General features: G+C 38.1%; 1 protein-coding gene across 1 annotated transcript in view; it reads left to right on the forward strand.

The window, feature by feature from the left end:
* Nucleotides 1–24,266, forward strand: part of LOC102803168 (tolloid-like protein 1) — a 115,124-nt gene that overhangs the window by 28,025 nt on the left and 62,833 nt on the right. Inside the window, exons 5-9 of the mRNA XM_085494043.1 lie at nt 4,045–4,223; nt 4,990–5,223; nt 7,554–7,772; nt 8,670–8,786; nt 16,355–16,500. Coding sequence (XP_085350169.1) covers nt 4,045–4,223; nt 4,990–5,223; nt 7,554–7,772; nt 8,670–8,786; nt 16,355–16,500 — 895 coding nt within the window. The remainder of the gene's footprint in view (nt 1–4,044; nt 4,224–4,989; nt 5,224–7,553; nt 7,773–8,669; nt 8,787–16,354; nt 16,501–24,266) is intronic.

The raw sequence follows: 24,266 nt of genomic DNA on the forward strand, positions 1-24,266 counted from the left end.
AAGGCTCAACAGAAGATTTAGACAACTACAGACCATATTCGACACTTCCGGTTTTCAGTAAAATCTTTGCAAGTGTTGTCAATAAACAGATTATGTCATTTATTGAGAAATTTGATATTTTGTCAGACTTACAGTTCGGATTTCGCAAAAAACGAAGTACAAAACTGGCTTTACTTGATCTTGTAACTGACATCACAAACCATTTAGATAAAGGATATATTGGGTTTGGTATTTTTATTGATTTAAAAAAAGCATTTGACATTGTTGACCATGATATTTTACTTAAAAAAAATGAAGTCTTATGGATTTAGAGGGGTAGCATATGATTGGTTCAAAAGTTACTTGTCAAATAGGAAACAATATGTTAAAATTAACAATACAATTCAGAAAAGCTTGAAATTAAATGTGGTGTTCCCGAAAGCTCAATTTTAGGCCCTTTACTGTTCATGTTGTACATTAACGACATTTGTAATTCTACTGACGTCTTTAGCTTTAAACTATTTGCGGATGATACAAGCATGTTCCGCTTCTTTAATTCTCGTCAAATTAATTTGACTGACATTCAAGGTGAATTTAATAAAGTTATATTATGGTGTAAGTCAAACAAACTTACCATTAATGCAGATAAAACTAGTTTCTCCACTTTCAAAACAAATAGGAAAATAAAATCACAAACAGTTTAAAAATTAATTCTATTTCTTTGAGTAAGGTCGAGTCTTTTAGTTATTTGGGCGTTCTTCTTTATTCTAGTCTCTCCTGGAAATTTCATGTTCAGAAATTAATTAAAACGATAATTCCCATTGTGGGTATTATTTCAAAATTGAGAGACTGTGTTCCTAAATCAATCTTAGTAATGATTTATAACTCACTTATTTTACCAAATTTGTCATATTCCATGAAGGTTTGGGGCCATACTTACGAAACAACCCTTAAGCCACTATTTATTCTACAATAACGAGTTGTGAGGCTAATTAATTGGTCAAACTTTTATGATCATTCCAAACCACTCTTTAAAAACATAGGTATATTAAATATATATGATCTTTGTAAATTACAAAAAGGAATGTTAAATTTTGATCTGAAAAATAAAAATCATGCGAGATATGTGCTAGATTATTTTGAGCCAATTCGTCATGATCAGCACTCGCACAGTACAAGATCTGTAGAAAACGCAAACTTTTTTGTAGAAAGGAAACGTTTAACTCAAAGTCAACACAGTGTAATTTATAGTACCTAGTACCTTATTCTGGAACTCATTGCCAGTGTCATTAAAAAATATTACCTCTCGATACACATTTAAACAAGGTCTGAAACAGTATCTCTGTAATAAATAACCCAGTATTGACTTATTTAACAGTTGTCACTCTCTTGACTTTTATGACATATTTTTGATCAGTTTTAAGTATTCTTATATACATTACCTTTGAATATTTGTAAGAATATTTCTGATAATTTGACTAGTTTATAATTAGGGTAGGGACATGATGTTTTACTAGCTCTTTTTAAGCTATTTATCATATGTTCCACACCATAATGACAAAGCATTATGTATTTAGCAAGGACCCTATTGTATTTACTTAATGGTGAAATAAAATATACAATACCTTACAATATATACAATACAATATATGTGTCAGTGGAGTGTCGATCAGGCACAACAAGTGGAACACCTGACTGCATGGGTTCTAGGTGTCAGTGGAGTGTCAGGCATAACAAGTGGAACACCTGACTGCATGATTCTAGGTGTCAGTGGAGTGTCAGGCATAACAAGTGGAACACCTGACTGCATGGATTCTAGGTGTCAGTGGAGTGTCAGGCATAACAAGTGGAACACCTGACTGCATGGATTCTAGGTGTCAGTGGAGTGTCAGGCATAACAAGTGGAACACTGCATGGATTCTAGATGTTAACAAGTCATTGTCAATGACACGTCCCCGTTCCGTTCATATTTGAGTGACATATACATTCAAAGCAGATCATGACCGAAATGCACCTGCATATGTACAACACATTGTGCTAAATCTGAACAAAATCCATCCATGCATGACTGAGATTCGGTTCTGGAATTGTGAAAATACGTGATTTTGATGCATTTTCGGCCTTAAAAAGGCCATCATTCCACTATTGTTAAGCAGATCATGAAACAAATGCACATATCTATTTGTGACATGATGTACCATGTGTGTGTGAAGTTTGAACTTGATCAATCCAGACATGTCTTGGATACGGATCCAGAACTGAATTCTTTAACAAAATGGCCGCCAGTCGGCCATTTCGAACTTGATCGGAAAAAAAAAAGACGTGCATCAAGGTCCTAATATGTTTAATGTATGTACCAAATTTGAACAAAATCCATCCATGCATAACTGAGATACGGGTCCAGAATGGTGAAAATGTGCGATTTCAATGCATTTTCGGCCTTAAAGCGGCCCCCATTTGGCTATCGTTAATGAGATCATGAAACAAATGCACATACATATTTGTGACATGATGTACCTTGTGTGTGTGAAGTTTGAACTTGATCAATCCAGACATGTCTCGGATACGGATCCAGAACTGAATTCTTTAAAACAAAATGGCCACCAGTCGGCTATTTCGAACTTGATCCGGAAAAAAAAATGACATGCATCAAGGTCCTATTATGTTTAATGTATGTACCAAATTTGAATGAAATCCGTCCATGCATAACTGAGATCCGGGTCCTGAATGGTGAAAATGTGCGATTTCAATGCATTTTCGGCCTTAAAGCGGCCGCCATTTGGCTATCGTTAATGAGATCATGAAACAAATGCACATACATATTTGTGACATGATGTACCTTGTGTGTGTGAAGTTTGAACTCGATCAATCCAAGCATGTCTCAGATACGGATCCAGAACTGAATTCTTTAAAACAAAATGGCCACCAGTCGGCCATTTCGAACCCGATCCAAAAAAAAAATGACGTGCATCAAGGTTAGGACCTTGATGCACGTCATTTTTTTTTTGGATCGGGTTTAATTATGTTTAATGTATGTACCAAATTTGAACAAAATCCGTCCATGCATAACTGAGATCCGGGTCCAGAATGGTGAAAATGTGCGATTTTGATGCATTTTCGGCCTTAAAATGGCCGCTATTCGGCTATCGTTAATCCGATCATGAAAAAAATGCATGTGCATATGTCCCATATAATGTGTGATGTATGAGTGAAGTTTGAACTTAATCGGTCCATGCATGTTCGAGATACAGGTGATCACGGACGCACGGACGCACGCACGGACGGACGCACACAGGGCAAAACATAAGTCCCCGTTTTCGGACTGCGTCCGAACGGGGACTAATTAGTGGAGTGTCAGGCATAACAAGTGGAACACCTGACTGCATGGATTCTAGGTGTCAGTGGAGTGTCAGGCATAACAAGTGGAACACTGCATGGATTCTAGATGTTAATTAGTGGAGTGTCAGGCATAACAAGTGGAACACCTGACTGCATGGATTCTAGGTGTCAGTGGAGTGTCAGGCATAACAAGTGGAACACCTGACTGCATGTATTCTAGGTGTCAGTGGAGTGTCAGGCATAACAAGTGGAACACCTGACTGCATGGATTCTAGGTTTCAGTGGAGTGTCAGGCATAACAAGTGGTACACTGCATGGATTCTAGATGTTAATTAGTGGAGTGTCGGGCATAACAAGTGGAACACTGCATGGATTCTAGGTGTTAGTGGAATGTCAGCTATCGTGCGTGGAACACTGTACGTCAATTATTAGAAATAAAGTCTAGTAAAACACTTATTGTTTTTGTTACTTATTGTTCATTGAAGATAATTAATGGCAAGACGAGTGACTGAACACTGACAGCACATCTATAATCCACCCTGAGGTCAGAAAGAGGCTGCATACATTAAGTGTATAAACAAGCAGGTTATCAGTATGGACGCTGAGGGCGCCATATCTTACACTAGGCTAACTCCCTAACACTTATTAGCCTCGTGTAGTTCATGGACATAACATTAACGTTGTTCAGAATTATGTCAAATTGGTCTTGTTTTTGATATTGTTCAGGTGCTGTTCTTTTGTTGGAAGACGAGGCACTGGTGCACAAGCTATATCAATTGGTAAAAACTGTGACAAGTTTGGTGTAGTAGTGCATGAACTTGGACATGTGGTTGGATTTTGGCATGAGCATACAAGGCCTGACAGAGATGACCATGTGGCAATTCAAACAGAATACATACAACCAGGTATAGCAATGTATCCTTTTCTGTCTCTGTGTGTATGTCTCTGTGCATCTGACTGTGTGTGTGTGTGTGTGTGTGTGTGTGTGTGTGTGTGTGTGTGTGTGTGTGTGTACTTGGATTGCTATATGTTGCGAGAACAAAAATACAGATATATAGCTACTTCCGAGGATATACACACCTTCCGAGGACCTTTTTCATAGTCCTCGGAAAACATAATTTATATTAATAGTTAATTCGATTATTAATACGTTTTGCGTAGCTTAGGTTTAGTATCGGGGGAAGGTATGGTTCACGTTATATTAATATTAATATTAATATAATTATACCATACCTTACCCCGATACTAAACCTAAGCTTCGCAAACATTTCTATGTTCAGTCACGGGATATTCAACTCTTGTTTAATTAAACTTAATTAAAATGCAATTCTCCATTGTATTGCATTGTAATTGAGTTTAATTAAACTCCAATTAAAACGCAACCCTATATAGGAACACGTTTTAATCGAGTTCATATCGCAACTATATTAAAAGTTAATTCAACTATATTAAAAGTTAATCCAATGGAGTCCTCGGAACATATTGCAATACAAGTGTGTGTGTGTGTGTGTGTGTGTGTGTGTGTGTGTGTGTGTGTGTGTGTGTGTGTCTGTGTGTCTGTGTGTCTGTCTGTCTGTCTGTCTGTCTGTCTGTCTGTCTGTCTGTCTCATTCATTCATTCATTCATTCATTCATTCATTCATTCATTCATTCAGAATCCTGTATTTTGCAGGACAAGACTATAACTTCCATAAATTGGAAGAGACTGAAATAGATTCATTAGGTGAGCCCTATGACTATAGTAGCATAATGCATTATGCAAGAAATACATTCTCCAGAGGTATGTGGTTGGACACTATTCTGCCAAAAAGACATTCAGAATCACTCATCAGACCTGAAATTGGTCAAAGAAAACAGCTTAGTGAGGGTGATATACGACAAGCAAATAAACTCTACAAATGTCCCGGTAAGTACCAAAGCAATGTTACTATAGGTTACTGATTGATAAGCACTGAATGCAGGGAAGTACAATCACTCATTTCACACTGAACTTGGCTCTTGTAGTTGCTACCAAGCATTGCCAACTCTCCAGGTAACACTGAGCACATGTGATGGCAGCAAATGTTGAGCGATCATTAGAAAATATATAAGGCAGAGATGCTATAATGGTGTTTGGCTACAATGTAACTTTGACCTCATGACCAAATTCTTCAGTAAAACAGTGTGTTTTTGTGAAACTATATTGCAATGAATTGACTTTATTGCATATTATATTATACCAGCACATAATTATGATTATGCAAGCCATGGTTGAATAAACAATAATTATATCGTGGTTTTCCTTTTTCAGAAGTACGCTCCAAACATGAATAAAACACATTGGGATTAAATTGTTATATCAACTAAAATGGGCAAAAATATTATTTTGCACTACCAACATTGCCCTCAATGAAGAATAAAATTACGTAAATGTCACAAAAAAATGATTGTCATCTGCAGTTGTTCTTTCTTGATTTTCAAAACTTTATTAGACTTATGACAGATAGATAATGAATGAATGAACTGTATTGTTCCCGTGTAAAAAAGAGTAGGTTACATAGGGTGTTTGCAACAATAAAGAATTTTTGTTAACAAGACAATATTTTGAAAATAACTAGAATGAATGTACTTAAAATTCACAAATAAATAAATATGTATAAAAAAAATAAATACACAAATAAATTATTAAAAAAATCTAATCTCTTATTTTGGTCGCAGCTAAAATAAAGTTTGATATCTCTTGTTGAACTAATTTATCTTGATGTGAAAGTAAATATGTGAAACAAGAAATGTTATTGTCAGCCGGTACTTTAATTTTATGTAACAGTTGAGATCTCTGCTGTTCATATTTTTGACAATCTAAAAGGAAATGGATCTCATCTTCAATGCAGTTATTACAAAATTGACAAAGTCTGTTATTTATTGGTACTTTTGGGATAGAATGTCTGCCTTTTTCAATAGCTAAACTATGATCGCTAACCCTGAATTTAGTGAACATTTTTCTATTTTCACCATTCAAATTAAGTAAATAAGGCTCCAAATTATACTTAGTTTTAAATTTTGAATATGTTCTGAGTTTAGAATTTTCATTTGATATAGCAGTTCTCCACTTGTTCACATACCTGCTTTGTAAATTTGATTGTAAAATTTTACAAATTGTTGCTGTTTGTGTTTTGAGGATTTTTCTTTTCAGAAGAAAATCTAATGATGCTTCCTGTAATATGGTTTTAAGATTAATGAACCAACTATTTGATATAGATGACTTTTTCCGTTCATAGAATGCTTGTTTAGTTAGGTTATCATCTGGTAATTCTACGATATGCAGCCAATATTTTATTATTTGTTTTTTGATGTCAATTAAAAGAGGATATTGCCCTGATTCTGCTCTTGCTGCTAGATTACATGAGGTTCTGTTAATCTGCAAGATGTGCTTACAAAACTTCAAATAATTTTTTTCTATCATGTTTTTTTCCCATTTGTTGTTGATGATGAAACTTTGCCCCCATACAAAAGGATGTTCATAGCAAAAAGTGCTTTTCCAGCTTTCTCTGCTATATTGGCTGTTGCCTCATTGAAATTACCATTTGAACTGAAAATAATCCCTAAATAAATATACTGTTTATTACATTTAATGCAATGGTTGCCAATAGTAAAAAAGTATCTTTTTTGCAGTGGTGATTTATTGAAAATAACAATTTCAGTTTTAGATATGTTTATTTTAAGTTGCCAATTTGAGCAATATTGTTCAAGTTCATTCAAAGCTTGTTGATATGCTGTAGATATTTAGCCAGTGCTATATTGAAGGTGTCTTATAATTGTAGTTATGCATGTGAAACTAAGTGGCTCTTTTTGAGATTACAAAATATTGATGTATAGCATATTAATCACCACAGCTGTTTCCATAATCACTCGTCAGATTTAATTTAAACTTGGTGAAATAGGTGCTCTGGAATAAATCACACAAAGCAAAACAGAAATGTATACAATTACATTTTATTTTGTTTACTTTGATAGTAAATTGTTAGTATACTATGGATTACATTTCAGAACTTTATTTGTCAATAGGCTTTTTGTTTAAAAGGCTAATTCGATTAAAAAACTTCATGTACCTCAAATACTCTTTGCACAGAAGTTTATTCTATTTTTCCCTTATTATGTTAAACAATTTCTGAAGATTTCATTTGATACATTCACTCATCCCCGATATCATTATTGTTCTTTTTAAATAATAACCATGTTTGTGTCTCCAATATGCAGCTTGTGGGAGGACACTGCTAGAGACATCGGGTAACTTTTCATCTCCTGGATTCCCAGAAGATGCACCAAAAGGAATCACTTGTGAATGGAGAATCTCGGTGACACCTGGAGAAATTATTGTCCTGAACTTTACGATTTTTGATATCCTACAGAGTAGTGATTGCTGGTATGATTATGTTGAGATCAGGAATGGACACTGGAACAAATCACCACTCATAGGTGATTGGCATTTGACCACTCGTAGTGACATAATATCTAGTCTATGTTGACACTGGTCAACCAGCTCTCTCACAATATATTTACACAGGTCTTTCTACACTCACATCCAGTAATATATTTACACAGATCTTTCTACACTCACATTCAGTAATACATTTACACAGGTCTTTCTACACTCACATTCAGTAATACATTTACACAGGTCTTTCTACACTCGCATCCAGTAATACATTTACACAGGTCTTTCTACACTCACATCCAGTAATATATTTACACAGGTCTTTCTACACTCATGTCCAGTAATATATTTACACAGGTCTTTCTACACTCACATCCAGTAATACATTTACACAGGTATTTCTCCACTCACATCCAGTAATACATTTACACAGGTCTTTCTACACTCGCATCCAGTAATACATTTACACAGGTCTTTCTACACTCACATACATCCAGTAATATATTTACACAGGTCTTTCTACACTCACATCCAGTAATATATTTACACAGGTCTTTCTACACTCACGTCCAGTAATATATTTACACAGGTCTTTCTACATTCACATTCAGTAATACATTTACACAGGTCTTTCTACACTCACATCCAGTAATACATTTACACAGGTCTTTCTACACTCACATCCAGTAATACATTTACACAGGTCTTTCTACACTCACATCCAGTAATACATTTACACAGGTCTTTCTACACTCACACCCAGTAATACATTTACACAGGTCTTTCTACACTCACATCCAGTAATACATCTACACAGGTCTTTCTACACTCACATCCAGTAATACATTTACACAGGTCTTTCTACATTCACAACCAGTAATACATTTACACAGGTCTTTCTACATTCACATTCAGTAATACATTTTCATATTTTAAAGGTCGTTATTGTGGCAAAGATATCCCTGCAACCATCAGATCAGCAGACAGTCGTCTTTGGATTCAGTTCAAAAGCTCTGAAAGATACGCTAATAAAGGATTTGTAGCACAATATGAAGGTAATAATTTTCTTATTTTTACCTAAATTGCATTCAGTTTTCTCAAATGTGATATATGGCACTTGTTCAAGGTTATGTCTTGTATTTCCTCAACATAACAGGATTAAATTAAATTGCATTTGCCAAACTCTCAAATGTACTTGGCTTAATTTCATCATTGAAATACTTTATTTTACTTTGCTTTGTATGGAATTTCTTGGATGTAGTGTGTATGGAATTGTGTGGGCATCACCACATATTGTAAAGACCTGTACACATTCAATTTCATATGTTCATAACTTCATCAAATTTCAACCATTTCAACCCATTTAACCATAACTCTATCCAATTTCCACACATCCAACCATAACTCTATCCAATTTCCACACATCCTACCATAACTTTATCCAATTACAACCAATTCAACCATAACTCTATTCAATTTCTACCCATCCAACTAAAATTCTATTCAATTTCCACACATCTTACCATAACTCTATCCAATTTCAACCAATTCAACCAAAATTCTATCCAATTTCAACGCATCCAACCATGATTCTATTCAATTTCTACACATCCATCCATAACTCTATCCAGTTTCAACCCATCCAACCATGATTCTATTCAATTTCTACACATCCAACCATAACTCTATCCAATTACAACCAATTCAACCATAACTCTATTCAATTTCTACCCATCCAACTAAAATTCTATTCAATTTCCACACATCCTACCATAACTCTATCCAATTTCAACCCATCCAACCATGATTCTATTCAATTTCTACCTGTCCTACCTTAACTATATTCAATTTCAACCCATCCAACCAAAATTCTATCCAATTTCAACCCATCCGACCATAACTATCCAATTTCATCTCATTCGACCATAATTCCATCCAATTTTTACCCATCTTCCCACAATTCTATTCAATTTAAACCCAACCGACCATAATGTATGAATTAGTAATCTATACATCGTTCTTCCCAGCATTATTTTTAACAGTTTGAATAATTTACATAACAATAGAATTAGCATAATAAAGAGTATGTAAATTTAAGTTTCAATTACCATATCTATTGTTATGCTAATCAGGGATGAGGGTATAAATTCACATATACATGTAATAAAGACAACTGTAATGAAGTTTCAGCTTAATTTTTATTATTATATCATGGTCATCATAATCGATTGAAATTTGTTTAGCTGCTATCAAACTGTCATTCGTGAAAAAAATACCCCGCTTGTGAGACATGCTTTTGATACAAACCAAATACTGCAATCATCTCGGCACAAAACAACCACCATTTTGTCTTCCTTGTCCGCATTTGGTAAAAATAAAAACATGCATATTTGCATATTTTGTTAAAAAATGTCAAACAAGAATAAACATTGAATAAAATAGAAATCAAATGCTTTGATTTATTTGAGAAAGATGGAAACCATGCAAAAACAAATGTGAAACATTACTGTTTGCTCGAGGAGGAAACACTAGGAGTCGTATGCAAATAAGATCACATCATAAGGCTGTAGCTCCAATGCGTAAAACAGGAAATTTATATCTTGAATAAAACTGACGAACCGTTGCTCTCGGGTGTTTGCCTAATCCATGGATCACTTTGAATCAAGACTACTAGAGGCAAGGCATTCAGCTTTCCTTTTCTCTGCTCGTGGCGTTGCAATAGCGGTGAAGGTCAGTACTGGGTTGAACCATAGAACCAATAGCCATGACCACTATATTTAGAATGATTGTAAATAAATTTTGACCCAAATAGTAGTGATCACTGTGATTATAAGTCCCTGTTCGGACGCAGTCTGAAAACGAGGACTTATGTTTTGACCTACGTGCGTCTGTGTTTCCGTGTGCGCGTCCAGACCTGTATCTTAAAAATGCCTGGACCAATCACAATCAAACTACACACATACATCATACATGATATTATACATATGCACATTAATTTGTTTTTCGATCTGATTCAAGATGGCCGAATGGCGGCCATTTTTGTTCTAAAAATCATCAAAATCAAGCATTTGTCGGCTGTTTACAGAGGGATTTTGTTCAAAATTGGTATATACTGGCGGTCATTTTGTTTTAATAAATGTGGTTCTAGTGCCATATCTCTGACTTGCTGTGACTGATTATGTTCAAATTTTAAATATTCATTATACATCATGTCATAGATATACAGATATATTGGTTTGACGATCCTATTAAAAATGACCGAATGGTGGACATTTTTGTGCTAAAAAGTTATCAAATAGCATTTCTGGATGGATTTTGTTCAAACTTGGTACATACAGTACTTATTCCGCCCATTCTCCCGCTTTTATCGCTTTTTTTCTGACTGCTTATTGCTTAATTTCCGATCGCTCGCTGCTTTCCGACCAGAAACCGTCCGCTTTTTTTCCACTTGCACGCTCGCTTTTAATTTTTTTTTTGTTCACTCTCTTGCTCAATCATGCTATGGGAGGCTTCAGAAACATCATCCACTTGCTAACCGACCACTGGAGTAACGATGATCGTACCTTGTATGTATAAACTTATGTTTTTATTAGCTCCGCTGTCGACTTTGTCGAGCGGAGCTTATCATATGAGTGATTGTCCGTCGTCGTCCGTCGTCGTCGTCGTCCGTCGTCCGTGTCAATGTTTTACTTTTTCGACTTCTTCTTGAAAACTACAAGCCTGAATGCTTTGATACTTGGTGTATATGTACCTTGGGTAGACCTCTCTCAGATTTGTTCATTTCATGATGATATCTTCAATTCTCTAATTTTGGTGAATATTTTTGTCATTTTTAGTAAAAAGTGATATTTTCGACTTCTTGTTGAAAACCGCAAGTGCAATTGCTTTGATATTACATATATAGGTACTACATGTGGACCTCTCTCAGATTTGTTCATTTTGTAATGATATCATTAATTCTCTAATTTTGGTGAATATTTTTGTCATTTTTGGTAAAAAGTGATATTTTCGACTTCTTGTTGAAAACCGCAAGTCCAATTGCTTTGATATTTACATATATAGGTACTACATGTCGACCTCTCTCAGATTTGTTCATTTTGTAATGATATCTTCAATTCTCTAATTTTGGTGAATATTTTTGTAATTTTTGGTAAAAAGTGATATTTTCGACTTCTTGTTGAAAACCGCAAGTCCAATTGCTTTGATATTACATATATAGGTACTACATGTGGACCTCTCTCAGATTTGTTCATTTCATGATGATATCTTTAATTCTCTAATTTTGATGAATATTTTTGTAATTTTTGGTAAAAAGTGATATTTTCGACTTCTTGTTGAAAACCGCAAGTCCAATTGCTTTGATATATTATACATATAGGTACTACATGTGGACCTCTCTCAGATTTGTTCATTTTCTAATGATATCTTCTGTTCTTTAATTGCCATGTGCATTGCTAACAGCGGAGCTATCTCAGCCGACAGGCTGCTTGTTCATAATAAATTTAGGTTTTAATGACGATTCAAAATACAGCGCGGATTGCTTCTCTGTATTGGAAAAGGGGTAAAAGATGCCTTCAAATCACTTGACACATTGTAACGTTTGCTTCGCAAGTCGAACTGTGACCTGTATTTACATATTTACGTTCTTGTGTGCGTAGTTCAAGCAGCTATATAACTGGTCAATCAATCGTGATATGTATTGAGTACTAGTATTTGTGTGTTGTGTGTGTTTCTGTGTGTGATTTTGACTAAATTTATTTCAAAATAATTTGATACTTTGTTATTTGCGAATGCAACTCACACTATGACCCTTAATACGAATGCTTAGAAAATCTATCGGGTTAACTTTTGCTTGTGTCTGGGTGCGCAAAACAAAACTGCACATATAATCATCGCATAGCTGTTTTTTTGCAAATCAATCGGACTTAAACAACTGGTTTAATCGCTTGTCTGAATACATGTGGCGACGAATTATTGGATTGGCAGCAGCCGGACGAAAAATGCAAGAGATTTCGGAACAGTTAATTGTTGTGAAAAACATAAAACAAAACAAACGCAGCCAGTGATACATTCCGAAAATAAAAATACAAAATAAACCCAATCAGAGGCACTGACCACACTCGTTGAAAATAAATAAAACGTGTTGTGACACAGCCTCATCAGACTCTTTCACTCACGCAATATAATTATGCTATTTCCCAAAGCACTTATATTTTAATACATTGAGGAAAAACATCGCAAGAAAATGTAAATCAGGCTTGTAATTACTAGTAACTCGAATGCAATATTCATCACTGTAAAAGTGGATAAATTTGAACTGTCATTAAATTCAAAATTCAAACTATCTCCTTGAATGTCAATCGAAAATAAATTGGTATTTAAAAAGGCAAAAACAACAACATATTAACATTGTGAAATTCTTTTGTTTTTATGTAGAAAAATACAGTATTTTTACTAAGTAAAATCATATTTATTAAAGTTATTGTTGATACATGAGTTGTCAAACACACTACATAGTTTGTAATTTCATCCAGCTCCTTTCAGTCACAATTCAAGTCGCAGTCGCAAATCATTTTTTTCTGTAATATTCATGTGTAATCAGTAATTATGAATAATTTATGGGTACATATGGAATACATTTCGTTATGAATTATTCTTAATATAAATTTTTAAATTATCTTGTCAAAATCAGTTTTATTCTGGGTTTTTCTCCCAAAAAGACGAAAGAATTTCATAATGTCGGGAACGGGAAGTCTTTTTTTTATTATTATTTATTGGGAACGGAAAGTCTTTATCGTAGTGCTTCGCCTCGGTTGACAATGAGCTCTTCGGGTCGCTAAAACTGAATGTCCACCTCTGTTGGGGTGAACATTTGTATTTGTCACACGCAACGTAATATTATCGTAATTGGTATAGTACAGGTGTGATGGTTCAAATACCAAAATGGCAACAGTAACATAAAGACTTCCCTGGCGGCGATGATAACATGCGAACACGGAGCCAACAGATGAGGTTTCAACTGGTACTGGTATTATTATACTCTGCAAACATCAAGTACAATAACGCGGTAAAACTCCACTACTCCAATAACTAGATACTTAAACTCCAATACAATTCAACGAGATCTCCGATCTGATCTCAGTGCTGAACAACTACCCTATATATACCCCCACTGTCTATAAATAGACCATTACATCAGCATACATAATTAGTCTGGAACTTACTACCAATTTCCAGAATGTTCCATTACCTTCTATTGCCTCCTACAGTGTTCTATTACCTATTCAACCAGTTTCTAAACAAAATCTAGAATATTCCACCCAGACACAGTACGGTTCTAGAACATTTTCAGTGACACGGAAGTGGTACCTAAGTCGTATGCGACAGTATTATTATACTGAATAAATCTTAAAACCAAAATTGTGGCACTCAATCATGGCAATCTTCCAGGTCATCGTTAGAAAGATTTTTGGAGGCAAATTTAATCTCAACTCAAGGCTATCTTGAAGGATTGCAGGAAATTGACCCTTACCGATTCATATTTATGAATTAATTGGGAATGAGGTACCATAGAGTTTGTAACAGAGTATTCCTGATGATACGGAGAGAAAAAAAAAATGTGCGCGTGGTATTTTTCATGCAAACATTGTCAAAGGTTCCCCGACACTGATTCGTTTTTAACTTTAAATTTTGCCAATACGTGGCAAACCCTGCTCATGACCGAAGATGTCGTCAAGATGCAGGTGCAGTTCCTCTTCACAGCGTGTTCTATTTATTTCCAACGCAAGTGGTCGGCGCCTTTGATTGCGTGTATTTTGTTCTTTTATTCACGAAATCTATCACTGGCAGCTTTTGTTTTGTCGCGTCTCACAACTTAATGTCCAAGCGCAAAAATAAAAACCATAATTGTAATTCAACAAGTTTATGTAACATGTTAGTCCACTTGCCTAGCTTGCCAGCCATCTAGTTAAAAAACGCGATTTCCATTGATGTCGGCTTCAAAAACTTCAGACAAGTAAGATGGGCGCTGGCTGACATTACATTTGCAAGTATTGTATTTGTTTGACAAATAACAATCGATTGGTCATTTTTTTTACAGTCTTACTATTCCTTCAGATATTCTTCAAATATTATAGGTGCCACGGATTTACAAAACTACAACTTGACCTGTGTTAAACCCAAACCATGCGTGCATGGCAACCGTCACCCTACACAAGGTTACTCGTCATTTTTTGCTCTCCACCAAAAATAGATGGTTTTATTTCATATTAGTTGTGTCTGTGTCAGTGCCGTATTTGATTTCACATGTTTGGTTCAATCTTGTTTATGATGGACATTATCACTACCAATTTTATATGGCAGTGTGATCGAGCGTATTTTTTCAATGGTCGTTTCTGATTGTATTTATTTTTCTTTTAACATCATAAAAACAAAAATGATACACTTGTACATGAAACAATAGGAAATGAACTGTAAATGTTGGCGGTTGCGCTGTCAGGCGAGCAAGCGAACGCATACTTCTGGATATGCGCGGTAAAAAAAAAGTGGAAATTGTCCGGTCGAATTGAACAAAGTGAGCGAAAAAAAAGCGATCAAAATCCGGACATTACAGGTTCCTGGTGCACGTTATTTTATTTTTTAGATCAGATTCAGAATGGCTGACTAGTGGCCATTTTTTTTTAATGAATGAGCTTCTAGAGCCATATCTCTACTTGCTTTGACTGACTATGTTCAAATTATACCTGTATTCAAAATGGCTGATTTTGTTTTAATTGATGCTGTTCCAGAGCAATATCTCTCAATACTCGTTTGATGATCAGATACAAATGTCAATCATTTAAATGTTAAACAATCATCATAATCATATTCATGACATGTTTATATTCCAGCTTATTACTATAAACAAAACTATATGTCTTAAATTTGATAACTAACAGGGACTGTGCCATGCATGGCTTGTTATATACTGTAAAAGGGCTAATTATTCACTGGGTTTTAATATTGCTTATTTCGCTGACTGGGAAATGCGCTAAATTAAACCCCTTGAATATATAAAAGTTAGCATAGAACTCATTATCTAAATGATAAAAGTGAATTTAAAACCAACTGAATATGCCTGATATGGTAAATCAGTGAAATTTAAACCCAGTGAAAATTAGTCATTTTACAGTATATCTCTTGCAATGTCTGGAAAGCTACTGAAAAAAGTCATCGGTTTCCCATCTATATTCATGCTTGAAAGTAGGCCGAAGTATCCGCAGACCCGCAGAATACAAGTATCCAGATAATTGTTTAGGATTGACAATTTCTCATGTATTATTCTGTTCAGCCACCTAAAACAGGCTGTCTGATGCTAATTACTTATTCATCCTTGCAAAACAATGGCCCGCAAAAGACAAAATTTTCTTTGAAACGGATTGGAAACTGCCCGGCTTGCGGGAAACAGTATCGGGGAAAGAAAAAACTGTGTCGGATAGAGTTCAGCCTGACCTATGGCATATCAGCGAAAATTATAGAGTATCGGGCCGATATGCAAATTATCCACACACAAACTGACAATGGGCCACATGACCAAGAGTGGTATTCGTGAAAGTTATTTTACTGTAAATACCTGTTTTGACAGCAATCTGTGGAGGCGAGATCACAAAGGATTCTGGACAGCTCCAGAGCCCCAACTTCCCTGATTATTACAGACCAAACAAGGAATGTATTTGGAAGATTACTATGCCAGAAGGCAGCAATGTTGGAATTTCATTTCAGTCATTTGAGGTGAGTATCCAAACAATGGTCTGTGTGCCATTCTAATTGATTGCTTACCATCATAAAATGATTGCTTCAATTTGTGTATTACATGTGAAAGCCATTGAATCATTGTATCCTGTGAGTTGTATGATACAAGCACTTAATAGCTTTTTAGCTCCCCTGTTGACTTTGTCGAGCGGAGCTTATCATATGAGTGATTGTCCGTCGTCGTCCGTGTCAATGTTTTACTTTTTCGACTTCTTTTTGAAAACTACAAGCCTGAATGCTTTGATACTTGGTGTATATGTACCTTGGGTAGACCTCTCTTAGGTTTGTTCATTTCATGTTGATACATTCTGTATCTTCAATTCTCTAATTTTGGTGAATATTTTTGTCATTTTTGGTAAAAATTTTTATTTTCGACTTCTTGTTAAAAACGGCAAGTCTGATTGCTTTGATATTACATATATAGGTACTACATGTGGACCTCTCTCAGATTTGTTCATTTTGTGATGGTATCTTTAATTCTCTAATTTTGGAGAATATTTTTTTCATATTTGAGTTTGATCATTTTTCTTTGGTGAACCCCATCAGGTTAACTGTCACCTATCGCTCACTTCCTAGCTGCTGTATTCGTCCAACTAAAAATTATTTTGTAGAAAATACAATATATGCTTTAGTTTAAGATTTTGTTTATATTTGTAAAATTAGATTACCTTGAATAATTGCATGAAATCAATATTAGAACTACTTTCAGTGTGTTAAAATGGCAGCCATTTCGTTTTGCCGATACGCGATATTTACATCGCAATTTTTCAAGGATTTGTTATTACATATCACTGAACCTACTTAATATTGTCAGAAAGTAAGAACACTTTTACATTATCTTTATTTTGAGCATTTTTAGCTCCGCTGTCGACTTTGTCGAGCGGAGCTTATCATATGAGTGATTGTCGTCCGTCGTCGTCCGTGTCAATGTTTTACTTTTTCGACTTCTTCTTGAAAACTACAAGCCTGAATGCTTTGATACTTGGTGTATATGTACCTTGGGTAGACCTCTCTTAGGTTTGTTCATTTCATGTTGATATCTTCAATTCTCTAATTTTGGTGAATATTTTTGTCATTTTTAGTACAAAGTGATATTTTCGACTTCTTGTTAAAAACCGCAAGTGCAATTGCTTTGATATTACATATATGGGTACTACATGTGGACCTCTCTCAGATTTGTTCATTTTGTAATGATATCTTTAATTCTCTAATTTTGGTGAATATTTTTATCATTTTTGGTAAAAAAAGATATTTTCGACTTCTTGTTAAAAACCACAACTCCAATTGCTTTGATACTACATATATAGGTACTCTATGTGGACCTCTCAGATTTGTTCATTTTGTGATGATGTCTTCAATTCTCTAATTTTGGTGAATATTTTTGTAATTTTTGGTAAAAAGTGATATTTTCGACTTCTTGTTAAAAACCAATAGTTCAATTGCTTTGATATTACATATTTAGATACTACATGTAGACCTTTCTCAGATTTGTTCATTTCGTGATGGTATCTTCGATTCTATTATTTTGGTAAATATTTTTGTCATTTTTGGTAGAAAGTGGTATTTTCGACTTCTTGTTAAAAACTGTAAGGTTGATTGCTTTGATACTATACATATTGTTCATTTTCTAATGATGTCTTCAGTTCTTTAATTGAAATGTGCATTGCTAACAGCGGAGCTATCTCAGCCGATAGGCTGCTTGTTAAGATTTAATTCTTTGTAATAAAACTTTTGGAAACTCTTGTTATAGCCGGTTGTTGTTGTGATTATTACTTGCTTCTAAATGTATGACTACCTTGTATGCAATTATCTACGCAATGAAAAACAATTTGTATCAACTATTCTCCTTTACAATGTAGCACTTTGGGGAAGCAAATTTGATGTGACTGGAGTAATTCACAAAGACAATGGCCTTATTCTTTCAGTCCGATAGGCAATCTATTTGCATTCAGACTTGTCGGTACTTTTCAACTGTGTTTTCGGCGCTGGGAAGTGGTGCGTTAGTCGTCTTTTTTTTTTATTTTACGTTCAGGATCGCAAATTTTCCCGGAACTTTTGCCCGATTATGAAAAATAAAATAAACGTACCGTCTAAAATAAGAATGTACTAGGCAAATTTTGAGGTGAAAAAAAATAAACGTACCGGTACATTTATTTGAGAGGTGAGAGTATTACTCTTATTTTTGTCATTTTAGGTAAAAAGTGATATTTTTGACTTCTTGTTAAAAACGGCAAGTCTGATTGCTTTGATATTACATATATAGGTACTACATGTGGACCTCGCTCAGATATGTTCATTTCGTGATGATATCTTTAATTCTCTAATTTTGGTGAATATTTTTGTCATTTTTGGTAAAAAGTGATATTTTTGACTTCTAGTTAAAAACTGCAATTCTGATAGCTTTGATATTACATATATAATATGTCCATTACATGTGGACCTCTCTTAGATATGTTCATTTCATGATATCTTCAATTATCTAATTTTGGTGAATATTTTTGGTAAAATGTTATAGTTTTTCGAATTCTTGTTGAGAACAGTAAGTCTGATTGCTTTGATACAATGTACTATACATATTGTTCATTTTCTAATGATATCTTCAGTTCTTGAATTGAAATGTGCATTGCCAACAGCGGAGCTATCTCAGCCGACAGGCTGCTTGTTAGTTTGTATGGACGACATCACTTTTTGGACATGCATCAGTTTGTTTCATGATATGATTAATGATATGAAGTTTTTTTTGTCATTTTGTTCACTAGTGGGTTCCATGTGCTCTTGAATGAAATAACCTTATCTGTTTAACATTAATACATAGCTTGCATATCAAGAAATACAATATTTTCAAAATTAGTTTTTAAACAAATATGTTTGACAGCTGGCCATTTTACTAGGCTCAGTCATACTTATATAATAACATACTTATTTGCTGATAGAATCATTCACCTGAGAAGTCCTGCACTCCAAATGCCAGTTCTAATTTGTTTTAATGAACAAGCTAGTCATGAAAGTTAAATTAGAACCATGTAAACAAATTCAAGATGTAAACTCCAAATTTGGACCAGAATTCTTCTAATCTGCCTGGAGCAGTAAGGTATTTAGGAAAAGTAGTTTACTTAGAATATTTGATTGTTCGTTAGGGCAGGTATCTACTGAGAGAGCATCAGTGCACACCCCAAGCCACCAGTGTCACTAAGTGTGTATCAGTGCACACACCAAGCCACCAGTGTCACTAAGTGTGTATCAGTGCACTCGCAAAGCCAGCAGTGTCACCAAAAGGGCATTCGTGCACACACTAAACCACCAGTATTATCAAGAGGGCGTCAGTGCACACGCAAAGCCAACAGCGTCACCAAGAGGGCATCAGTGCACACACAAAGCCAGTAGTGTCACCAAGAGGTCATTAGTACACACTGAACCACCAGTATTACCAAAAAGGCATCAGTGCACACGCAAAGCCAGCAGTGTCACCAAGAGGGCATCAGTGCACACACAAAGTCATCAGCGTCACCAAGAGGGCATCAGTGCACACACAAAGCCAGTAGTGTCACCAAGAGGTCATTAGTACACACTGAACCACCAGTATTACCAAAAAGGCATCAGTGCACACGCAAAGCCAGCAGTGTCACCAAGAGGGCATCAGTGCACACACAAAGCCAGCAGTGTCACCAAGAGGGCATCAGTGCACACCCCAAGTCATCAGTGTCACCAAGAGGGCATCAGTGCACACACCAAGTAACCAGTGTCACCAAGAGGGCATCAGTGCACACACCAAAGCCAGCAGTGTCACCAAGAGGGTATCAGTGTACACACCAAAGCCAGCAGTGTCACCAAGAGGGCATCAGTGCACACACCAAGTAACCAGTGTCACTAAGAAGGCATCAGTGCACACCCCTAGCCAGCAGTGTTACCAAGAGGGCATCAGTGCACACCCCTAGCCAGCAGTGTTACCAAGAGGGTGTCAGTGCACACACCAAACCACCAGTATCACACCAAGCCACCAGAATCACCAAGAAGGCATCAGTGCACACACCAAGTAACCAGTGTCACCAAGAGGGTATCAGTGCACACACCAAAGCCAGCAGTGTCACCAAGAGGGCATCAGTGCACACACAAAGTCATCAGCGTCACCAAGAGGGCATCAGTGCACACACAAAGCCAGTAGTGTCACCAAGAGGTCATTAGTACACACTGAACCACCAGTATTACCAAAAAGGCATCAGTGCACACGCAAAGCCAGCAGTGTCACCAAGAGGGCATCAGTGCACACACAAAGCCAGCAGTGTCACCAAGAGGGCATCAGTGCACACCCCAAGTCATCAGTGTCACCAAGAGGGCATCAGTGCACACACCAAGTAACCAGTGTCACCAAGAGGGCATCAGTGCACACACCAAAGCCAGCAGTGTCACCAAGAGGGTATCAGTGTACACACCAAAGCCAGCAGTGTCACCAAGAGGGCATCAGTGCACACACCAAGTAACCAGTGTCACTAAGAAGGCATCAGTGCACACCCCTAGCCAGCAGTGTTACCAAGAGGGCATCAGTGCACACCCCTAGCCAGCAGTGTTACCAAGAGGGTGTCAGTGCACACACCAAACCACCAGTATCACACCAAGCCACCAGAATCACCAAGAAGGCATCAGTGCACACACCAAGTAACCAGTGTCACCAAGAGGGTATCAGTGCACACACCAAAGCCAGCAGTGTCACCAAGAGGGCATCAGTGTACACACCAAAGCCAGCAGCGTCACCAAGAGGGCATCAGTGCACACCCCTAGCCAGCAGTGTTACCAAGAGGGTGTCAGTGCACACACCAAACCACCAGTATCACACCAAGCCACCAGAATCACCAAGAAGGCATCAGTGCACACACCAAGTAACCAGTGTCACCAAGAGGGTATCAGTGCACACACCAAAGCCAGCAGTGTCACCAAGAGGGCATCAGTGTACACACCAAAGCCAGCAGTGTCACCAAGAGGGCATCAGTGCACACACCAAGTAACCAGTGTCACCAAGAAGGCATCAGTGCACACACCAAGTAACCAGTGTCACCAAGAGGGCATCAGTGCACACACCAAAGCCAGCAGTGTCACCAAGAGGGTATCAGTGTACACACCAAAGCCAGCAGTGTCACCAAGAGGGCATCAGTGTACACACCAAAGCCAGCAGTGTCACCAAGAGGGTATCAGTGTACACACCAAAGCCAGCAGTGTCACCAAGAGGGCATCAGTGCACACACAAAGCCAGCAGTGTCACCAAGAGGGCATCAGTGCACACACCCCAAGTAACCAGTGTCACCAAGAGGGCATCAGTGCACACACCAAAGCCAGCAGTGTCACCAAGAGGGCATCAGTGCACACACCAAGTAACCAGTGTCACCAAGAGGGCATCAGTGCACACACCAAAGCCAGCAGTGTCACCAAGAGGGCATCAGTGCACACACCAAGTAACCAGTGTCACCAAGAGGGCATCAGTGCACACACCAAAGCCAGCAGTGTCACCAAGAGGGTATCAGTGCACACACCAAAGCCAGCAGTGTCACCAAGAGGGCATCAGTGCACACACCAAGTAACCAGTGTCACTAAGAAGGCATCAGTGCACACACCAAAGCCAGCAGTGTCACCAAGAGGGCATCAGTGCACACACAAAGCCAGCAGTGTCACCAAGAGAGGGCATCAGTGCACACACAAAGCCACCAGTGTCACCAAGAGGGTATCAGTGTACACCCCAAGTAACCAGTGTCACCAAGAGGGCATCAGTGCACACACCAAAGCCAGCAGTGTCACCAAGAGGGCATCAGTGCACACACCAAGTAACCAGTGTCACCAAGAGGGCATCAGTGCACACACCAAAGCCAGCAGTGTCACCAAGAGGGCATCAGTGTACACACCAAAGCCAGCAGTGTCACCAAGAGGGTATCAGTGTACACACCAAAGCCAGCAGTGTCACCAAGAGGGCATCAGTGCACACACAAAGCCAGCAGTGTCACCAAGAGGGCATCAGTGCACACACCCCAAGTAACCAGTGTCACCAAGATGGCATCAGTGTACACACCAAAGCCAGCAGTGTCACCAAGAGGGCATCAGTGTACACACCAAAGCCAGCAGTGTCACCAAGAGAGTATCAGTGTACACACCAAAGCCAGCAGTGTCACCAAGAGGGCATCAGTGCACACACAAAGCCAGCAGTGTCACCAAGAGGGCATCAGTGCACACACCCCAAGTAACCAGTGTCACCAAGAGGGCATCAGTGTACACCCCAAGTAACCAGTGTCACCAAGGGGGCATCAGTGCACACACCAAAGCCAGCAGTGTCACCAAGAGGGCATCAGTGCACACACCAAGTAACCAGTGTCACCAAGAGGGTATCAGTGTACACACCAAAGCCAGCAGTGTCACCAAGAGGGTATCAGTGTACACACCAAAGCCAGCAGTGTCACCAAGAGGGCATCAGTGCACACACAAAGCCACCAGTGTCACCAAGAAGGCATCAGTGCACACACCAAGTAACCAGTGTCACCAAGAGGGCATCAGTGTACACCCCAAGTCATCAGTGTCACCAAGAGGGCATCAGTGCACACACCAAGTAACCAGTGTCACCAAGAGGGCATCAGTGCACACACCAAGTAACCAGTGTCACCAAGAGGGTATCAGTGTACACACCAAAGCCAGCAGTGTCACCAAGAGGGCATCAGTGCACACACCAAGTAACCAGTGTCACCAAGAGGGTATCAGTGCACACCCCAAGTCATCAGTGTCACCAAGAGGGCATCAGTGCACACACCAAGTAACCAGTGTCACCAAGAGGGCATCAGTGCACACACCAAGTAACCAGTGTCACCAAGAGGGTATCAGTGCACACCCCAAGTCATCAGTGTCACCAAGAGGACATCAGTGCACACACCAAGTAACCAGTGTCACCAAGAGGGCATCAGTGCACACACCAAGTAACCAGTGTCACCAAGAGGGCATCAGTGCACACACCAAAGCCAGCAGTGTCACCAAGAGGGCATCAGTGCACACACCAAGTAACCAGTGTCACCAAGAGGGTATCAGTGTACACACCAAAGCCAGCAGTGTCACCAAAAGGGCATCAGTGCACACACCAAGTAACCAGTGTCACCAAGAGGGTATCAGTGCACACCCCAAGTCATCAGTGTCACCAAGAGGGCATCAGTGCACACACCAAGTAACCAGTGTCACCAAGAGGGCATCAGTGCACACACCAAGTAACCAGTGTCACCAAGAGGGTATCAGTGCACACCCCAAGTCATCAGTGTCACCAAGAGGGCATCAGTGCACACACCAAGTAACCAGTGTCACCAAGAGGGCATCAGTGTACACACCAAAGCCAGCAGTGTCACCAAGAGGGTATCAGTGTACACACAAAGCCACCAGTGTCACCAAGAGGGTATCAGTGCACACACCAAGTAACCAGTGTCACCAAGAGGGCATCAGTGCACACACCAAGTAACCAGTGTCACCAAGAGGGTATCAGTGCACACCCCAAGTCATCAGTGTCACCAAGAGGGCATCAGTGCACACACCAAGTAACCAGTGTCACCAAGAGGGCATCAGTGTACACACCAAAGCCAGCAGTGTCACCAAGAGGGTATCAGTGTACACACAAAGCCACCAGTGTCACCAAGAGGGCATCAGTGCACACACAAAGCCAGCAGTGTCACCAAGAGGGCATCAGTGTACACACCAAAGCCAGCAGTGTCACCAAGAGGGCATCAGTGTACACA

The sequence above is a fragment of the Saccoglossus kowalevskii genome, chromosome 19, assembly GCF_978046115.1.
Source record: "Saccoglossus kowalevskii chromosome 19, keSacKowa6.1, whole genome shotgun sequence".
NCBI lineage: Eukaryota > Metazoa > Hemichordata > Enteropneusta > Harrimaniidae > Saccoglossus > Saccoglossus kowalevskii.